This window comes from Branchiostoma belcheri, unplaced genomic scaffold (assembly GCF_001625305.1).
Source record: "Branchiostoma belcheri isolate BF01 breed outbred unplaced genomic scaffold, Haploidv18h27 scaffold7, whole genome shotgun sequence".
NCBI lineage: Eukaryota > Metazoa > Chordata > Leptocardii > Amphioxiformes > Branchiostomatidae > Branchiostoma > Branchiostoma belcheri.
The window spans coordinates 2,154,021-2,172,484 of record NW_017804353.1 but is presented as its reverse complement, the minus strand read 5'-3'; the positions used below and the strand labels follow the sequence as shown (position 1 = coordinate 2,172,484).

At 40.8% G+C, this 18,464-nt stretch overlaps 1 protein-coding gene across 1 annotated transcript in view; it reads left to right on the top strand.

The window, feature by feature from the left end:
• The window catches only part of LOC109484324 (laminin subunit beta-1-like), a 26,889-nt gene extending 8,504 nt beyond the window's left edge, over nucleotides 1-18,385 (top strand). The window contains exons 5-31 of the mRNA XM_019787579.1: nucleotides 1,141-1,275; nucleotides 1,532-1,625; nucleotides 1,961-2,064; nucleotides 2,558-2,729; nucleotides 3,254-3,400; nucleotides 3,846-4,055; nucleotides 6,185-6,419; nucleotides 7,153-7,393; nucleotides 7,786-7,914; nucleotides 8,253-8,369; nucleotides 8,665-8,884; nucleotides 9,344-9,510; nucleotides 9,855-10,026; nucleotides 10,496-10,689; nucleotides 10,980-11,073; nucleotides 11,301-11,426; nucleotides 12,824-12,918; nucleotides 13,162-13,323; nucleotides 13,742-13,898; nucleotides 14,517-14,818; nucleotides 15,137-15,310; nucleotides 15,633-15,782; nucleotides 16,103-16,233; nucleotides 16,601-16,742; nucleotides 17,061-17,237; nucleotides 17,612-17,774; nucleotides 18,237-18,385. Coding sequence (XP_019643138.1) covers nucleotides 1,141-1,275; nucleotides 1,532-1,625; nucleotides 1,961-2,064; nucleotides 2,558-2,729; nucleotides 3,254-3,400; nucleotides 3,846-4,055; nucleotides 6,185-6,419; nucleotides 7,153-7,393; nucleotides 7,786-7,914; nucleotides 8,253-8,369; nucleotides 8,665-8,884; nucleotides 9,344-9,510; nucleotides 9,855-10,026; nucleotides 10,496-10,689; nucleotides 10,980-11,073; nucleotides 11,301-11,426; nucleotides 12,824-12,918; nucleotides 13,162-13,323; nucleotides 13,742-13,898; nucleotides 14,517-14,818; nucleotides 15,137-15,310; nucleotides 15,633-15,782; nucleotides 16,103-16,233; nucleotides 16,601-16,742; nucleotides 17,061-17,237; nucleotides 17,612-17,774; nucleotides 18,237-18,379 — 4,353 coding nt within the window. The 3' untranslated portion in view covers nucleotides 18,380-18,385. The remainder of the gene's footprint in view (nucleotides 1-1,140; nucleotides 1,276-1,531; nucleotides 1,626-1,960; nucleotides 2,065-2,557; nucleotides 2,730-3,253; nucleotides 3,401-3,845; nucleotides 4,056-6,184; nucleotides 6,420-7,152; nucleotides 7,394-7,785; nucleotides 7,915-8,252; nucleotides 8,370-8,664; nucleotides 8,885-9,343; nucleotides 9,511-9,854; nucleotides 10,027-10,495; nucleotides 10,690-10,979; nucleotides 11,074-11,300; nucleotides 11,427-12,823; nucleotides 12,919-13,161; nucleotides 13,324-13,741; nucleotides 13,899-14,516; nucleotides 14,819-15,136; nucleotides 15,311-15,632; nucleotides 15,783-16,102; nucleotides 16,234-16,600; nucleotides 16,743-17,060; nucleotides 17,238-17,611; nucleotides 17,775-18,236) is intronic.
• Nucleotides 18,386-18,464: the final 79 nt, after the last annotated feature.

The window sequence follows — 18,464 nt, the reverse complement described above, 5'->3', positions numbered from 1 at the left end:
TGGTACCAGGAGGTGGTGGTTGCCGGTCGATGTGCGATACCGGCCTGGGAGGGTGAGTGTTAGCCCCAGGCTGGAGTGAAGGGTGGGCTGTGGTCTGAGATGTGTATATGGTAGGCGTAACAGACGTACCAGGAGGTGGTGGTTGCGACGGTACAGCTGGAGGGAATGAAGCTGGACTTGGAAACCTCGGGGGGAGACCCGTCTGTGTGGGCGACGCCATTACGTTCGAGGGTGTGCGAGCCACAGGTTGTAGTTGAATGAAATGTCCTCATCGATAACGACGACAGAATCACTAGCGGTAGCCATATAGTGACGGGCAGTTCCAAATTCTCAACAGTTCAGTGCGAGCCGACAGCTTACCTTGACAGGAACGAGAGCGTAGCGGTCCGGGAAGTTGAAGGTAGACGCACATGGGCCAGAGGGGGGAGGGGGGCGAGTACCGCCGAGGCGGCGAACGCAGCGATCCGCCGGTTGTTGACGAATAAGTCCGGTGGTTAGGGACGGCGAAGAGTCCGAACACCGCTGCCACCAGTGTAAGTTCCGTATACTTAGCAGACAAGGAGGCCAGGCGATGAGTAGTGTGGAGATGAATCTATTCTGCTGTAGAACAATATACAGGTCTACCATGTGCTCCAGTTCACCTCTGACCCCGGGTTGGCTCATACCATTCCAACCCGGGGGTGTTCTATTTCTGCTACTTACAATAGCTTATGTAAATTTTTTTTCTTATATGCTTACTAGACCCTTAATTGTTACTGGAACCAGGTGTAAACTTATGTCATAATCTGCCACAAGTTTTATATACTCATTGACGTCTGGGCCTTACTGAAAAACAATTATACGACAGAATTGAATAGGATTTAAATCATGTCTAACTTTTAGTCTCCTTTTCAGGCGTTCCCGGATCGGCCTTTTTTTTTGGCGGGGGGGGGTGTTCCGTTAAAATGTAGATCACACGCAATAGAAGCTCCGGCCACGGAGATAAATGTAGGGTTGCTGGCTGGAGCTTCTATTGCGTGCGATGTACGTTTGATCAGAAAATCCCCCCCCCCTTAAAAAAAAACCGGCCGATCTGGGAACACCTGAAAAGGAGGCTATCTAACTATAAGATATTATTATTTTTTCCTTCAACACATGCAGAGTTCTTCAGTAGTTGAGTTGAACTCCGACAGAGTGACAGGCAGTGGCTACCTGCACGTCCCAGCTCAGACTAACATCTACTTCAGCCTCACAGTGCCAGCCAATCACACATACGCTGTGGTCCTGAGGTACAATGTAAGTAACTTAGATATGGATTGCAATGTTCAAACAATGTCAGTACTGCACTTCATACTTCAAGTTCAAATGTACTCAGACAATGACATGTATTTATGTTGGCAGATGATGAAAAGCGGCTGGTGTCTAATTTCTTTTGTCTCCTGTAACCTCTGTCTCAGTATGAAGGATACATTAATGGACATGATAAATTCATGTATTACTCTTGAATGTTCTTGTCAGTTGAACTTTATTGTTGTCTTTCATGTTATTTCAGAGTGAGTTTTCAGGAGATTCCGTCTGTGTGAGTTTACATCGTCAGGAGGGTTGCCATGACAACAACACCAGGCTGCCTGCCCTTGGGGAGGGCGGTGAGACGAATTCCCTAAACTTTACTACAACTCATAGACTAATACTATGAATGTTGAAGGGCTGTGTTCACTAACTTAACCCTTGTCCTGCTGGCATTTTTCCACAATATTTTTCAATAATTTCATGTCTTAATCAAGTCATAGACCCACAACTTTTTTTTTTTGCTCTGCGGCGGCATAGTTACTTCCGCATTCGTTGCATTTCCCTGTGGTATAAACAATGCTGTAATGCCCTTTCAGGATCTGAGATTGTGTATTGATTCATATTGCTGTAATGTCATATTTTTGCAGCAATTCCATAAAGAAGTCTGAACAAATCTGTAATGCCCTTTCAGGATCTGTGATTGCAACAAATGTACACCTTGATGCAGGTGTAGAGTACACCATCTCTGTCTACACAAACAACAGCAATGGGACAGATGGGATCTTACTGGACTCTGTAAGTTATAAAACATTTAATAATGGCTGACATTTATCCTATGATATGATGTCAGGTTTGACCTTTTCCTTGCTGGCAGTAAAGGAAACTGAATCATTAAAAGCCTGGATGTAACCACTAACATTTTTGATACTGTAATTCCAATTTCCGTTAGTGTCATGATTTCTTCTCATCCTTTGAACCTGCTTGATATTTGCTTTAAAACAAAAAATTCTTCATATCCCTTTAGTTGTCAATTCTTGTTACCCCACAATGTGGCAAAAATGCTGTTGTTTCATTGGTGTTTTTATTCCTTTTTTTGTGTATTGAGAGGTAACCATTGCAAAATCAATGTTTTAGAAATGAACAAAAGTGTTACAGTGTTGTGAATATAACATTCAGCACCAAGGACAGGTATGAAATGCCAGACAAGTATAGATGTCTTTGATGCTTTTTATCTATCTTTAAGTTAACACTCTGGACTGTTGTAACCATGTTTTGTTGTACCCTATAGTTGGTGCTGCTGCCAGTACTGAGTGAGACCACAGTGTACCAGACAGCCAGTCCTGCAGACAGACAGACCCTGAGCTCCTGCTGGGCTGCAGCTGCTGCAGTCAGGCAGCAGACTTCTGCAGACTGTCAGCTGTGGGGGGACGCAGTCACGGCAGAAGTATATGGAATTCAAGGTTTGCATAGATTCATTATGTATTCTCCAGTAGTTCCTAAGACTTTTACATTATCCTTGAATCTGTCCTATGTATCATGTTACTCAGTATGATGTACATGTAACATCAGAGTCCGATGCATGCATTTAGCCCCATGGGCATGAATATACAAATAAAGATTCAAAATACTTGTATGTTTACTTTTGCTTTGCATTTTCTATGTTTCTTTTTCTTCCTCCTCTTCTTCTTCTTTTCCATATACATAAACCCAATTACCTGGATTAGGTTGGTTGGTTGGTTGGTTGGTTGGTTGGTTGGTTGGTTGGTTGGTTGGTTGGTTGGTTGGTTGGTTGGTTGGTTGGTTGGTTGGTTGGTTGGATAAATGGTTGGTTGGTTGGTTGGTTGGATAAATGGTTGGTAAATTGATAGGTTCATTTTTTGGTCAATGTGTAAAAGTGACAAAAGGTAAAAACTTGTCTGGATTTAGAATTTGCTACAGTTACTGTAACATCTTTAGACACTATGTCTGTATATTTTCCTGACAGAATGCAGCTGCAACTCCACTGGAGTGAATGGTACGACCTGCTCCCCCCGTGGTGGACAGTGTGCCTGTCTGCCTGGGGTGGTGGGGAGGGACTGTGACTTGTGTGCAGCCTTCACATATGGCATCAGCTCAGGAGAGGGGTGCACAGGTATGTTAACTGTATGAAGATGAAATTTTATTCAAGACCTGAAGTAAGAAAGACATCAAGATTGTACGTAAGGTACTTTTATTAAAGGGAGAAAGACTATCATCTGTTTGGAAATAGTTTTCAAAATTGTTTTATTTATTCACTTCACAACACTTGCAGATTTTTATGGCCCTTTGTTGTGTTGTGTTACCAGTGTTGTTGTTATGTCATTCAGCACCAAGGACAGGTATGCTTTCTTGTGGTAACTGTTTGAAAATCAATATTTTAGCCAGTAACAAAACTGTTGACAGTGCTGTGGCTATGTCATTCAGCACCAAGGACAGGGATGAAATATCATGCCTGTTCAGCATAATCTAAAAGAATTGTGAAAATCATAGTTACAATAGATTCCATTTGTATTTGTGGCAACTACATTGTACTAAGCTCTTTCTTTTCTCCTGTCCAGCATGTGACTGTGACCAATTAGGCTCTGTGGACCAGTCATGTGACCCCCTGACAGGGGCGTGTCATTGCCATGCCAACGTCCAGCCCCCTAAATGTGACTCGTGTGTAGAGGATCACTATGGACTGCAGACAGGACAGGGGTGTCAGCCCTGCACATGTAACCTGACCTACTCCTATAACAACTCCTGTACTGATGAGGGACAGTGCCCCTGTAAACCTGGGGTTGGTGGGATGTCATGTACAGAGTGTATGGAAGAGTGAGTATTATATTAACCGATGTATAGCATTGGAGTGCAATGATGTATCTAATGTTAATTAGACATTCACATGATTTTCTTGTGTTAATTTGTGTTTGTGCATCAAACAATCATCAAACCAAATATTATTTCATGTAAAGTCTTAGGCTATTACATAATGTACTCAATATATTTGTTCTTATAGCATTTAATATTATGCCATATCCAAGCTGATGGTGCCAATTTTAATGCAAATGTCCTTTAAAACATTAGCTGTTTGAAAATGGTGGAACTTTGCTAAAGACTACAGAACTTATAGAACTAGTTTAATGTACAGCTCTTTATCAAATTAAATGTATAATGTAGCATCCTGATACCGAAATCTCTCATAACATATTGCCTGACTGTGTGTCTTTATTGTTACAGCTACTATGGGCTTACTGAGGAGGGATGTACGCCCTGTGGGTGTAGCCAATACGGAAGCTTTGAGGGTTGCCATGGTAACGGAACATGCCACTGTCGGAATGCCACACAGGGGGACAAGTGTGACACCTGCAAACCAGGTCATTTTTCATATTTGATACCTTCAAGTTGATACCACCTACAATTAAGGCCTGTAGTGAGCTGGTCTACTCGCCTCCTTTGTGCCTGGACCTCAGGTGCTCTCTGTGATGGTCTAGATTTTCACTGTTGTTTGCCACAGGGTACTACGGCCTGGGGAACTGGTGCAGTGATGGCTGCCTGTCCTGTTTCTGCTCCAGCCACTCTCTAACTGTTCCAGCAGCCCGGGGTAGCTTAGTCACTTTGCCATTTGATGCCAGATAGTTTGTAATATTCAGAAATGTTGCTACTTTTAATTGTGTCCTACAGGATACTATGGCTTGGGGAACTGGTCTGCTGAAGGCTGCCTGTCCTGTTTCTGCTCTGGCCACTCCTCTAACTGTTCCAGCAGCCTGGGATGGCATCACGGCAGTATTGTCAACTCCTGGTCACTCTTGGCCAATCAATGCCATATATTTTGTAATATTGACAAATATTTTCACTGTTTGTTGTTTCTCACAGGGTATTAGGCCTGGGTAACTGGTCCAGCGAGGGCTGTCTGTCCTGTTTCTGCTCCAACCACTCCTCTAACTGTTCCAGCAGCACCAGGGCAGCATTGTCAACTCCTGGTCACTCCTGGCCAATCCATGCCAGATAATACTGAGGGATATTTCCACTGTTGTTTCCTATAGGGTACTATGGCTTGGGGAACTGGTCCAGCGAAGGCTGCTTGTCCTGTTCTGCTCCAGCCACTCTCTAACTGCTCTAGCAGCCCAGGATAGCTTAGCCACTTTTGCCAGTTGACACATGATATTTTGTAATATTCAGAAATGTTTCTACTTTTAATTGTGTCCTACAGGATACTATGGACTGGGGAACTGGTCCAGCGAGGGCTGCCTGTCCTGTTTCTGTTCTGGCCACTCTTCTAACTGTTCCAGCAGCCCAGGATGGCATAGCCACTTTGCCATTTGATGCCAGATATTTTGAAGTATTCAGAAATGTTTCTTATGTTTTATTGTTTCCCACAGGTTACTATGGACTGGGGAACTGGTCCAGCGAGGGCTGTCTGTCCTGTTTCTGTTCTGGCCAATCCTCTAACTGTTCCAGCAGCCTGGGATGGCATCACGGCAGTATTGTCAACTCCTGGTCACTCTTGGCCAATCCATGCCAGATATTTTGTAATATTGACAAATATTTTCACTGTTTGTTGTTTCTCACAGGGTATTACGGCCTGGGGAACTGGTCCAGCGATGGCTGCCTGTCCTGTTTCTGCTCCAACCACTCCTCTAACTGTTCCAGCAGCCTGGGATGGCATCATGGAAGCATCGTCAACTCCTGGTCACTCTTGGCCAATCAATGCCATATATCTTGTAAAACTGACAACTTTTCTACTGTTTGTTTCCCATACAGGGTACTATGGCTTGGGAAACTGGTCCAGTGATGGCTGCCTGTGCTGTTTCTGCTCCGGCCACTCTCTAACTGCTCTAGCAGCCCGGGATAGCTTAGCCACCTGGTCAGACATTTTGTAACATTGACAAATATTTCTAATGTTCATTTTCCACAGGTTACTACGGCTTGGGGAACTGGTCCAGCGATGGCTGCCTGTCCTGTTTCTGCTCCAACCACTCCTCTAACTGTTCCAGCAGCCTGGGATGGCATCATGGCAGCATTGTCAACTCCTGGTCGCTCCTGGACAGCAGTGGCATCAATGAGAGTCGTTGGCAGGCCATGGACGGGGAGGGGAACAGTGTAGACATTGAGGAGGATTACAGAATTCTGGAGAGGTTGTTTCAGCCCCAGTATGTGACCCACCCCCTGTGCACCTGTCAATGTTAGGCCCTTGTGGAGGGGGGTGATGAGAGGGGGGTGTGCTCAACACCCTGCTTCACCAAGGCTTACATGGCAGGGGCTTCCTTGCATGGCATTACTTATTTTGATTACTAGTTCTTTTGCTTGATTACTAGATATCATTTGATATGGTAGCCTGCTCAGTTAGATTTTTAAATCATTTTAGAAGTCAGACTTTACATGTAGAGCTTTGTTAATGTGACTTTTAGTGGAGTGATAAAACATTTGCCTAGGCATGTGCAAAATGCTCCCAGCATGGCATAGTATAGGTATTCGTAACAAGTTTTAGAGGGCACTCCACAAGTCTTTTTAGCTTGTTTTTGTCACAGCATGACAAAAATAGCTTGTAAAAGCAGTTCCTGTTGAAATGACAATAATGAGGTATTGAATTTGAATTTTTACAAATTTGAAGAATAAATACAGTTTAAGTAAAGAGACTTAAACAGATTAATTCAAGAAAAACTGCATCATTCTGCTCAAATTACCATCATAAACTTGATATTATCCATAAGTTGATATGCATCCAGTATTTCCATTACCTATGAGGCTATTACATATCTGATAAAACATGATTTTGAAAATTTTGTGACATACACAAAATTCAATAATTATTGCACTATCTTGAAGCTCTAACGCTTGGTCATGCATTATACTCTTCTAACATTATCCCATCTCTTAACCCAGAATTGTCCTCCATCTGCAAGACACAAACCACACTGATCTGTACTTCAGTGCTCCTGAGGAGTTCCTGGGGGATAAGAGGTCTGCATATCTGCAGAGTTTTCAGTTCACATTAAGTCAGTCGTCTGTAGAGAATCAGACCGACACACCCCGGGCTGATGTGATCATCAGGGGCTGGTACAGGTCAGAACCACTGGTCAGAAGTCTGCCACACAATCCTAGACTCAACAGGACACCATATGAGGTAATGTTAGTCTGGCTACTTCTCACATCAAATTTCTGTGTACTACAATGATCATGATATTATATCTATGGGCAAATGTGCAAGTAGCTAACACCCCACCCAACCTGTACAATCATATGGGAGAGATTGCATATCTATTTCTATTGTTCAATGATGATATTTTGACACTCGAGTATTTTTTTGGTATTAATGTCAATTTGGTATCTGTCTTTATCATGACATGTCAATTTTCTCTCATGTCAACTCTATTTGTCTGAGCTATTTGTTTGGCTACTTATGTTATTTTTAAAAGTTAATAAACCCTTCATAGTAACTTTTCCCTCCATTAAAAAGCAAACACAGCTATATTGATGATGTTGTATGGCAGGTAACATATTTGATTATCCCTGCAGTTCAAATTTCACGAGGATGAGGAGTGGTTTATGGGTAACATCAGTCAGGGACATCGGGCGAGTAAAGCAGACATCGTCACAGTTCTCTCCAACATCACACAGATCCTCATCAGGGCCAAGTACACCACGGTGAGTAGGATAAAATAATATCTTGTTGAAAAATATAGTCTCTTTACAGTTTGGATTGCCAAATTTCTATCTATCATTTGCCAGATTGTGCTTCAATTTGTAATCCACTTTTGTTTTCTAAGTTTCTATTTGGCAATGCATTATTTTTGGTGTTACTCAAAGTTTTGTCTGTTATTACAATACTGTAACAGTCACTGTTCTTTATAACTCAGCAGCCAATATTTATCATGTAGATACATTGTAGAGATGTTAGTACAGGATTGGCTACTTTGAGTAATCTGAAACCTGAACCTGATGATACTTACATGTATATCTCCAATGCATGCAATGATTTGTAGGTACCAGGTGAAGCAGTAGACATGTACTTTGTGCGGATGGACTATGGTACTACTGACCCTTCCACTGGGCCTCCTCTCAACACTATAGAGGAATGCTCCTGTCCTGAGGGATATCAGGTAATGGAATTATAATTAATTATTACCTTATTCAGCATTATAGCAACAGGTAAAATGATCAGTATGGTCAATGTATGCTAGCTTGATTAAGAAACTGGTTTTAATCTGAGAGAGGCTTTACTCAACATCAGTGTATGTTTAACATACCAAAGATCATAAACCAATACATAGCAGGTAGACCTTAAAGTTCCTAAGTACCAATAAGGAAATAGAATATGTGTGTTGAGATGACATGTGTAATGTGGGACCTGTTGAAAAATATAATGTCTTGATCTTTTTGTCTTAATTGTACCAGGGTCAGTTCTGTGAGCAGTGTGCCCCAGGCTATACACGAGAGGTCCCCGATCTCATAGGTGACCCCCTGACCCCGTGTGTGCCTTGCGAGTGTAACGGTCACGAGGCTGGGCCATGCCATGTTGACATGGGGGTGTGCAGCTGCACACACAACACGACAGGAGACCAGTGTGAGCTGTGTGAGGATGGCTTCTATGGTGATGCCTTGTTGGGAACTGCAGGTAGATACAAAATTAATGCAAATCAATGAAAGAACACTATAGAATTTAGCTATAAGATGGTTTCGAGTTTTGAATAAGTCCTATATATAGTTCACTGAAAATGTTGTCTGAGATCCAGCCAAGTTCCTAGCTTAGAGAAATCCTTGGAGTTATTATAGGCTAAAACTATAAGTAACACATTTTAGGCTATATATTCTGAGATGTGTTCAAATTCTTAGCTAGAGTCTTTCTTTCAGCATTTCTAAAGTGCCATTTGTATTCAAAGATTGAATCTAACAGATTTGGAAAGACCATGATTATAGAACACTAAGTGACTATTGAGTAAGTTTAACAGCTTCATGCAATTCAAAGCCAATCCTGTTGCTTGACTAAGTGGTTCATGTACTTCTGTATCTAGCTATAACTTATTATTTGAATGTCTTACCTTCATCATCATACCGTACGGTGTCTTTGTTCCAGACTCCTGCCAGCCATGTGCATGTCCAGGGTTGATCGGGTTTGACACCAACTACTTTGCTGAGACCTGCAATGGGAACGGCACCTGTCACAACTGTACAGACAACCATGTCGGGGACAACTGCCAGGACTGTGCTGAGGGGTTCTATGGACAGCCTCTTAATGCAACAGTGAGCATGTAGCACTCTTTGTTGCTATATATTATTAAAGTTAATTTCTGGTGTATAATTTCTTACCATTTGCAATGTATTGCAAAACCTGACCATGTTTCTTTGGACAGTGCTGTTTATGAGTTGCATAGTTCAAAGTACTCGTGATTGAGCCTAATAAAGTATATGAAGTATCTGTGGCTTAAGCAAGAAGTTTCATGAATGTGAAAATAAGATTGTTTAATAGGACAATGCTGCTTGATACAAAATCCTTGACTATTGAATTTATTGGACGCCAAAATTGCTTTGTTAAACAATTTTAGCACCTAAATGTAAAAGAATACATTCAGTTTTTTGCTTTACAGAACCTGAATGGTGCCTGCCAGCCCTGTGAGTGTACAGACAGTCCCCCGGTGTGTGACCATGTAACCGGGCAGTGTCTGAACTGTATCAACATGATGGGTGGGCACCACTGTGACAGGTGTAATGACACCTTGTACGGACTGGTCATGCCTGGCATGGAGAACAACTGCACAGGTACACTGGAGACTAAACGACTTGTTTCTAATTCTTTTAACCACACTGAAAAGGGGAAGAAATAGGATAGAATACTCTTTTGAATTTCCAATATATTTTGAACCTAATCACTGTTCTTGTTCCTGTTTAACCTATGAATGTAGGTGTAACAGCCCTGATAAGAAAAATCACCTGAAAAAAAACATTTGCTTGAAAAAATTAATTCCAGAGTGTAGCTGTAGCAGTATATGGAGACTGAGTACCATCTGTGATTACAGTACGTTGTTCCACCCTGGGCCTATATATGCTACTTGTAAAAGATGCAGCATCCCTATTTCATTACAGAGTGTAACTGTAACAGTACAGGTAGCAGCAACCCTGTCTGTAACTACAGTACAGGACAGTGTGGCTGCCAGCCTAACATTTACGGCAGGCAGTGTGACATTTGTGAATAACCAGATTAAATACTTTCCTTTCTATTTCATTACAGACTGTAACTGTAACAGTACAGGAAGCACCAGCCTTGTGTGTGACTACACTACAGGACAGTGTGACTGCCAGCGTAACGTTACCGGCAGGCAGTGTGATGGCTGTGAGCCTAACCACTGGAACTTCAGCACCGAGGGCTGCTCCCCGTGTAACTGTCACCAGCCTGGGGCTGTTAGTCAGAAGTGTGACCTAATGGTGATTATAAATCTTGTTCTATCTTCATCATCATACTTTATTCTTCCGTGCTTACCATGTACAAGATTGTTCAACTGTTCTGTTTCAAAGCCTCTTGTATATTCCTCCCTGAAAAGTAATCATGGTGACCAGGTTCGGGCCTTGCCACTTGGTTTTATGCAGTGAATTCAGACCTATTCAAGTTTTTGTCCATGCCTTCTGCTTTATGGTGTCCACTGTGTAATTCTAAAGCCAGAGGAAATAAATTGGTGTGACCTATAAATGAGACAACTTCCTGCTTTGACTTTCAGACTGGTGAATGTAACTGCACAGCCCATGCTGTAGGGTTCCAGTGTGACAGATGTGAGACAGGATACTACCACAATCACAACCAGGAATGTGTCAGTAAGTATCTCTCTACCATCTAGCATTGTAACACATTAACACAGAAAATATACACTGAGGAATTATTATTCTTTTTCAAAAATTGATTCAAAATAGAAGCTATCTAATTAGCCTTGCATTGTTCAGTGTATTTGCAAAATGCGTGATAGCTTCCCAACCAATTATACAGAAAGAATGCATTATTATCAATTCAACCATTCACATTATTTACTAATTACTATCTTCAGCATGCAACTGCAACATCCTGGGCACTGTGAATGGGAACTTGACCTGTGACCCCAGAACAGGTCAATGTAACTGCAGGGGTGGGGTCAGAGGTCAGAAATGTGACCAGTGCAAGTTCGGATTTGAAGGTATGACAATATTTCAACCCTTTGACTCATTTCTACACGCATCTTGATTATTTTCTTCACAATTTTGCCACATTTAATAATCACAAAACACATATTTTTGTCTTAAAGCTTTTTTTACCTACTAGTCTAGAGATTGCATGTTTTTCAAACACAACACAACACAACACACCTCACCTCATTTGACACACATTTGTATTCAATGCTTGATTCCTTCAAACACACCACATGCATGCCTTCAGCTGGATGGATTAACAGAAATAACCTTGGTGAGTCTGTACATTTTGTCTGATACCACGGCGGTCGGTTGCTAGGCTAAAAGTCGCATTACTAGGGAGGTATCGGGTTACAGAACGTGTTCGAACGTGGCCGCGCGGGAGTCCCGGGCTGGCCCGGGGGCAACGGGTAAAATATGAAAATAAACAAAAGTAATTGGAGAGTAAATACTCGTCAAAATAAAATGTAATAAGTGATTTTGTTTACCTCAAATGTTATTCTGACTTGCACTGCCTTTGCTCCACTTCGTGTACATTTGCTTCCAAATGAGATCAATTTCGGATTTCAAAAAGGGTTCACGAGAACCAAACAACTGATTTTAAGAGGCCCCGAAAATTAAAAATAAGGTTAGATTTTTGGATTTTTAGAAATATTACAGTAAATTTAAACTTTCTGTCTTAGGATTTTTTATTTTTTAACTAAAACTCGACTTACAGTCAAAAGAAGAGCTAAAAACGCAGTGTTTTAACTTTAAATACCGAAAATTCATAATCGCGGCCATATCTAAAAAATCCCTAAGACAGAAATCTGCGGAAATCGTTCCTCTTCCAAACAAGCCCTCAATGAGGTAATTTGAGCGATTTTTGGGAATGGTTAAAATACCATGTTTGCACGCATGCTGTGCCACTTGGATATGGGGACCTGGATTTTATAACAGCGTCAACAAGAATTCTGACCTTCAAGGTCACCCGCGATGACGGCAGTAGCTTCGTTACATGTTACATATCCACAATAAAATCACGGCATAGATGTAATGTTTTGAAAACGGTTCATATTTGTGGAAAGGTGGATTTTTCCTGTTCCGTGGTTCCCAAGTAAAAAAGGGCTTGAAGTAGCCGGTTGTAGCGGCTTTACTGTAAATGACCGCGGGTAACCCCAGATCGAACGCCCGCTCTATTCGAATGACGTCATATCGAACAAGATTCGCGGGTTCGGGGGATTCGATCTCCATAGTAGCGGAGTGGGACTTTTGGGCCCAAATCTGACCATCGTGTACACTATGCAGAGATGGTCACAATTAAGCTAGAGCATAAACTGAAAGTAGCCTTACTACAGGAGACTGATGTTTAGAATAAGTCTGCAATCTAACTTTAGAATGATAACATTTTGTTTGAACCTTACAGGAGACTTCCCCAACTGTACAGTCTGTCCTCCATGCTTCGCTGCCTCTGTCACCAGAATACTCAACATCACAGAAGAGCTCAACTCCACGTTTGAAGTACAGTAGCATTGTTATAATTACAGCTCTTATTAGCCAGTGGCAAACTTCTTATAGCTAAGGAAGAAATGAAAGGCATGAGTCTTGAGTAAGTCCCTCTCATCGACAATTCAGATGACCTCATTGCATTGCCAGTTTACACCATGGTAGTGTAGGGTTTTATTTCAATCCAGACCAATTTTCCTGGAATAAACAATGTAAACATGCATTTTACAACTTGTATGTTCTGGGTTCTATCTGCAGGATATCCAAGGCCTGTGGGGCCAGTATGGGAACATGTCTGTCACAGAGGTGAGACAGATCCTTGCCCAGCTGAACAGAACCCTGCAGAATGTTACAGGAGTACTACAGGAGGAGATAGTGGATGCCAGGAACATCAGGGAGCTCAACAGGCTGTATGCACAGGTGGGGTTCTAGTGGCTTTTTGTGAGGGAAATCCCTTCGTAGTTTAGCACATTGTTTTATACTTTGCCAGGACTTTGTCATGATAATTAGAAGGCCTTCTTCAAGATAATTTGTGTACTTGCATTTCATTGAGCAAAGATTGCTTATTATGTCATAGAGTATAGCTTAACCTTCTTGCTGCTGCTTATCCCAATAAATAATAGAGATTTGGTGACAAATGGCTACCTTAGTAGGCTGAAGGTTAAGGTGGTTAATTAAAGCCATCCTACACCGACAAGTTGTCTTATCAAGTAACAACATGAATCTAAGTCTACAGTCATGTATCTACATAATCTGTAAGTAGATGTTCTCTAGTTTACAATACCTGGATGTTTATTCATTTTATATTTGTATTTCTATCACTTATGTGTATGTCTAGATAAGAAACATTTCTGCAGAGCTGGAGTCCCATCTAGCAAGTCTTAATGAGACTCAGGCAGAGCTTGAGATACAGCTGGGTGATCTTGAGAAGTTTAATGGCACCACTGTCATAGATGGACAGGTTCACAATTCTGACAGCATTGGTTATCTGTTAGGTAAGGATACCATATTTATATGTCTTAAAAGTTTCAAGAATACTGGGAAGGTGATTTTTCAAGTACTTTAAGTGGCTAGCAAGCAAGAAAAACATTACAATAATGTTGATATATCAAAATACAGCATGCTAGTGGAAGGAAGGACTGTAGATTTAATTTGGACTTCCTAAAACACTAAGTGATGGCATTTCAGCACCAAGTAGCAGCTGCTATCCTGGATCATGGAGCAACCTTTACGCTTTATTCATGCATTTATTACTTTTTAATGGTTCCATATCGTTTGTACTAACCTTTTTAAGCTATAGGTTAACAGCTATTGCAGCCGCTAATATAATTTGCAGCTTTATTTCTTTTATTGAATGCTATTCTCTGCTCGCTGCTTGTTTTGGATATCAGCTGAGGTTTTTGGTGAGTGACAATGTTGAATGTTATATTTTGATGTCAATCATAAAAAATATTTTATTAAAATGTAAACAAAACTATGTTACTAACAAAAGAATCTATATTATTTTGATTTCTTATCAAGTAATTTAAGCCAAAGAAATTCCCAATAATGTCAGAATTAAGATATACAGAGCCTTCATGTGTTGACCTTTCACTTTTTCCGCTCACTTTCAGACACTGTAAAAGTTGATGTAGCCAACAGAACTGCCACTGCAAACAGAACCTGGTACAACATCAACCAGATACAACAGGACCTGAACGCCAGCCTTACTGTACTGTACGGGCTGGAGAACAACATTTCAAACATCAACCAAACTTTGGAAGATTCAAGGAATCTACTGGAGGAAAGTTCCAACATCACAGCAAAGAACTACTCTACAGAAGTGCAGCAGAATATTGAAGAGCTGGGAAGGCTCAGTGAAACTGCTACAGGACTGGTGGAACAGTTTACAGTGTTAGCTTCTAATGTGTCCAGGGTAAATATACATTCTGAAGATTTTTGTGGTAATGTGGATCTATTACAGCTAAACAGATGTTAAGATGGGAAACTGTAATGTTTTATGACTGAGAAGCTTCTCTGGCAGCCATTCATCCCAATATAACTGGGGAATGGATGACTACATAGCTTTGAGATGATGACATAGTGTGAAAAAGTAAAATTAAAGTCTTTGCAATTGGAACACTGATGATTTTCTTTTATGAATTTTTTCATTAATGAAAGATGAAGCATTGAATAAGATAAGTAGCATTTAATGTGAAGAAAATTGATTCTAGTTTGGATATTTTTTCCCAAGCTTCTTCAAGATGTACAGGAAGGAAACCTAACAGTGCAGAAGTCTCTGGTCCAGGCTGAGGAGCTTGTCAGGAGTGCTGCAGACCTGGAGAGGCTGATCAACGAAACACAACTCAACAGTTCTGCTGTTCAACTGGCAGCAATGGGCATCCTCAATAACACACAGGGATATCAGGTAAAGGAATTAGCATTTATGTATGTACAAAACAAAATTCGATGTTGTTGTCAATGAGTATACAGATAGAAGGATTTAAGTCATCTAGGTATGTTTTTTTAGTCTCACTGTCACCATCATTGCCTCCTTTAAAATGAAACTATGTCAATCCTTGTAGATACCATAGACCTACTGTAGATTCTATAGTCTAGGCTATTAAATGAGTGTAAATATGCATATTAGTTAATTTGATTTGTATAAATAGTCTGAATTTAAATTTTATAATGTGTGTTTGTGATTGTTGGCAGTGCAATGCTAACATTTTGTAATATACTTCTTTCAGATATTTGCTGGTGCTTCACTGTCCAACATCACTACTGCCCTAGCACAGCTGACTAGCCTGGGACAAATTTTAGAGGAAGTGAGCAACAAGACCACAGAAGCAGGGGAGATTGCCAACAGCACACTCAACATGTCAATACGACAGCTACAGGCATGTATATTATACAACTCATCTTAACACACCTCTGACCTCTCCTATTGATTTGAACTTACTCTATTGATTTGAACTTACTTTATTATTTTGTAATCATCATTATGTACAATGTTTTGTTATCTATGTTTTATTTTATTGACCCCAGGAAGAATAGTGCTTTTAAGCACTAATGGGGATCGAAATAAACAAACAAACAAACAAACAAACACACATGTCTGTATTTTGTCTGTATTTACAAGAGCAAATTCACAATAATTGTAATACATAGTTCATCTGTGATAAATTTGTGTGTCTTTCTTCTTGCTTTCTGCCTGTAGGACATGGTAAACATCTCCAGCCAGATCAACAGCACCACAGTAGCAGAGGAGCTGGTCAACACCACGCTGCAGGGGGCACAAGAGGGGCTGCAGACTGCACAGACTCTACGGAATGTCACACAGACTGCTGAGTAAGTTACAAAGGGATTCAGGCTTGTATACAGAGCCATTTCATTTTGGCTTGATTGAATGAAATAGTAAACCAATTGCAACAATGGCTTAGTACTAGGTAGAGCGTTTACCTTACATACACGACTGTTGATCATGGGTTTGATCTCTGCTAGCCATTGAGTCATACAAAGGTAAAATTTAATGTTACAGCACTAAATGAAAAAGTTTGTAATTTGATCACACACAACTACCATTGGATTAGCCGCAGTGTGTACAGTTTTGTAATCTCTGCCTTATACACCAGGCTAAAGAAGGAAGGACGTATACCATTACCTTGTCTTTTATACGAAAAATTTGTTTTTTCAACTGATTGAAATTGCTTGACAGGGAGGAAGCAAGGAGAGCCCAGTCCCTGGTACAGCAGATTGAAAATTCGCTTGTGGACAGTAATGAGACCAGGCAGGATGTCAGGACAACTCTGCAGACCCTGGAGACTGACAGACAAAAGATACAGAACATCACAGAACAGGTAAAATAACAGTGAGAACATTATGCTGTTAGATTTCCTTTTGGATTTTAGTACTCAAATGATCAGTACATTCAATTGATAGATAGAGTTACATCCAATGAAATTTTAGGTACCAGTCTTTTCAGCAAAGTTGACAAACTAACGTCTTTTCATAGAAAAGCTCAGGTTGATTCCAAAACATCTTTGGGCTAAATCTTGGGAACAAATTATCATGTAGGTATGTATAAATTCCAGTAAACTAGCCAGTATTTTTTACTTGATATTTTACGTCTAGAATGTTATGCCTAACAAAAACTGTTCCTCCATCCTCTGAAACAGGTTACAAGGACAGCGGAGACATCCCATGCCCAGGCCAGCACCATCCTGTCTGATGTGTTCCTAGTGAGAAATGAGGTGGACATGCTGCAGCAGTGTTTTGTGCAGGGCAGACTGGACGTTCTGCAGCTAGCTAACACAGCGCAGGGCATTCACACAGTCTCTGAATCAAACACACAGGTAGGAAAGATTACATTATGATGTCATTTTGATGCCCACCATGGCACCTGCTGAATATTTTGCAGAAACAAATTAAAGCAAAAACAATTTAGGGATTGTTTTTTTATGTTCATCCGTGAGTGTGAATCCATCTGAGGTGCAACACAACTATAAGGAGTCTGTCTTTGACTCATTTTGCATCAGCCAACCTTTTCCATTTATTGAAGAATTATTGGTAAGACTATGAAATAACATTAAAAGTCATACTGATAGAGAAGAAATGAAATTAGGAGTGGGGTTACCTTGGAAATGACAATAACAAGCCATTTTAACATGAAAGCAGTAACCACATATATAGGACCATTATGCATTAACCAAAATGTGCTTGTTTCCAGATGATGAATGCGACCAAACAGCAGTTGACTGAAGCACAGACTCAAACAGCCTCCCTGGTGTCTGACAGTGAGGCCCTCCAGCAGGAGGCACTGGAACTGCAGGATAATGCATCTGCTGTTGCTGAGGAAATGGCCTCACTTCAACAGGTGGCAGAATTACAAGGTACTACAAAATTACTCGTTCTTGGGTATGTGTCGTAAAAAACAGAAAATCAGTAATCTAGGGTAACAATGGGTCTGATAATAATCCAAATTTTATGATGTTACTTGATATAACCAAGTGTTTTGGGTAATGTAACCGAATGCCTCTACATGGTTGTGGAGATGATGTGTTGCCATGAAGGTCTGTTTTACTGGTTGACATGAGCAGATACAGAAGAAAAGCAAATAAACATAATGACAATTTAACAGTAGGTACCACCTCTTATAACATGTCTGTTTTTGTTCTAGAAAACGATGTGTATTTCTATACTTCTGTCTGTTAGAGATCATGTTAATTCCATGCACAGACCGTTTTTGTCCATAAGTATATTATATATTCTTTATAAAATATATTTCAAAGAATAAATAAATGTGATTTCTCAGACTCTAATGCTCTGATGCTGAATTTTTGTGTGCTGTTCAGCCCTGCTGGATGACTACATTGCGGGGAAACAGGAGATGGAGGACCTGGAAGCAGAGATGGCAGCTCTGGAGGGGCAGATGGACTCTCTCATCGCCAGCTTTGAGGCAGCAGACCCATCCACACAGCAGTGTAGCAACCCTTGAGCATTCAAAAGATCTGAACAATCTTAAAGAAAAAATGAATCCTTGTAAATAGAAGAAATAGTTCCTTTATATGAATGGTGCTAAT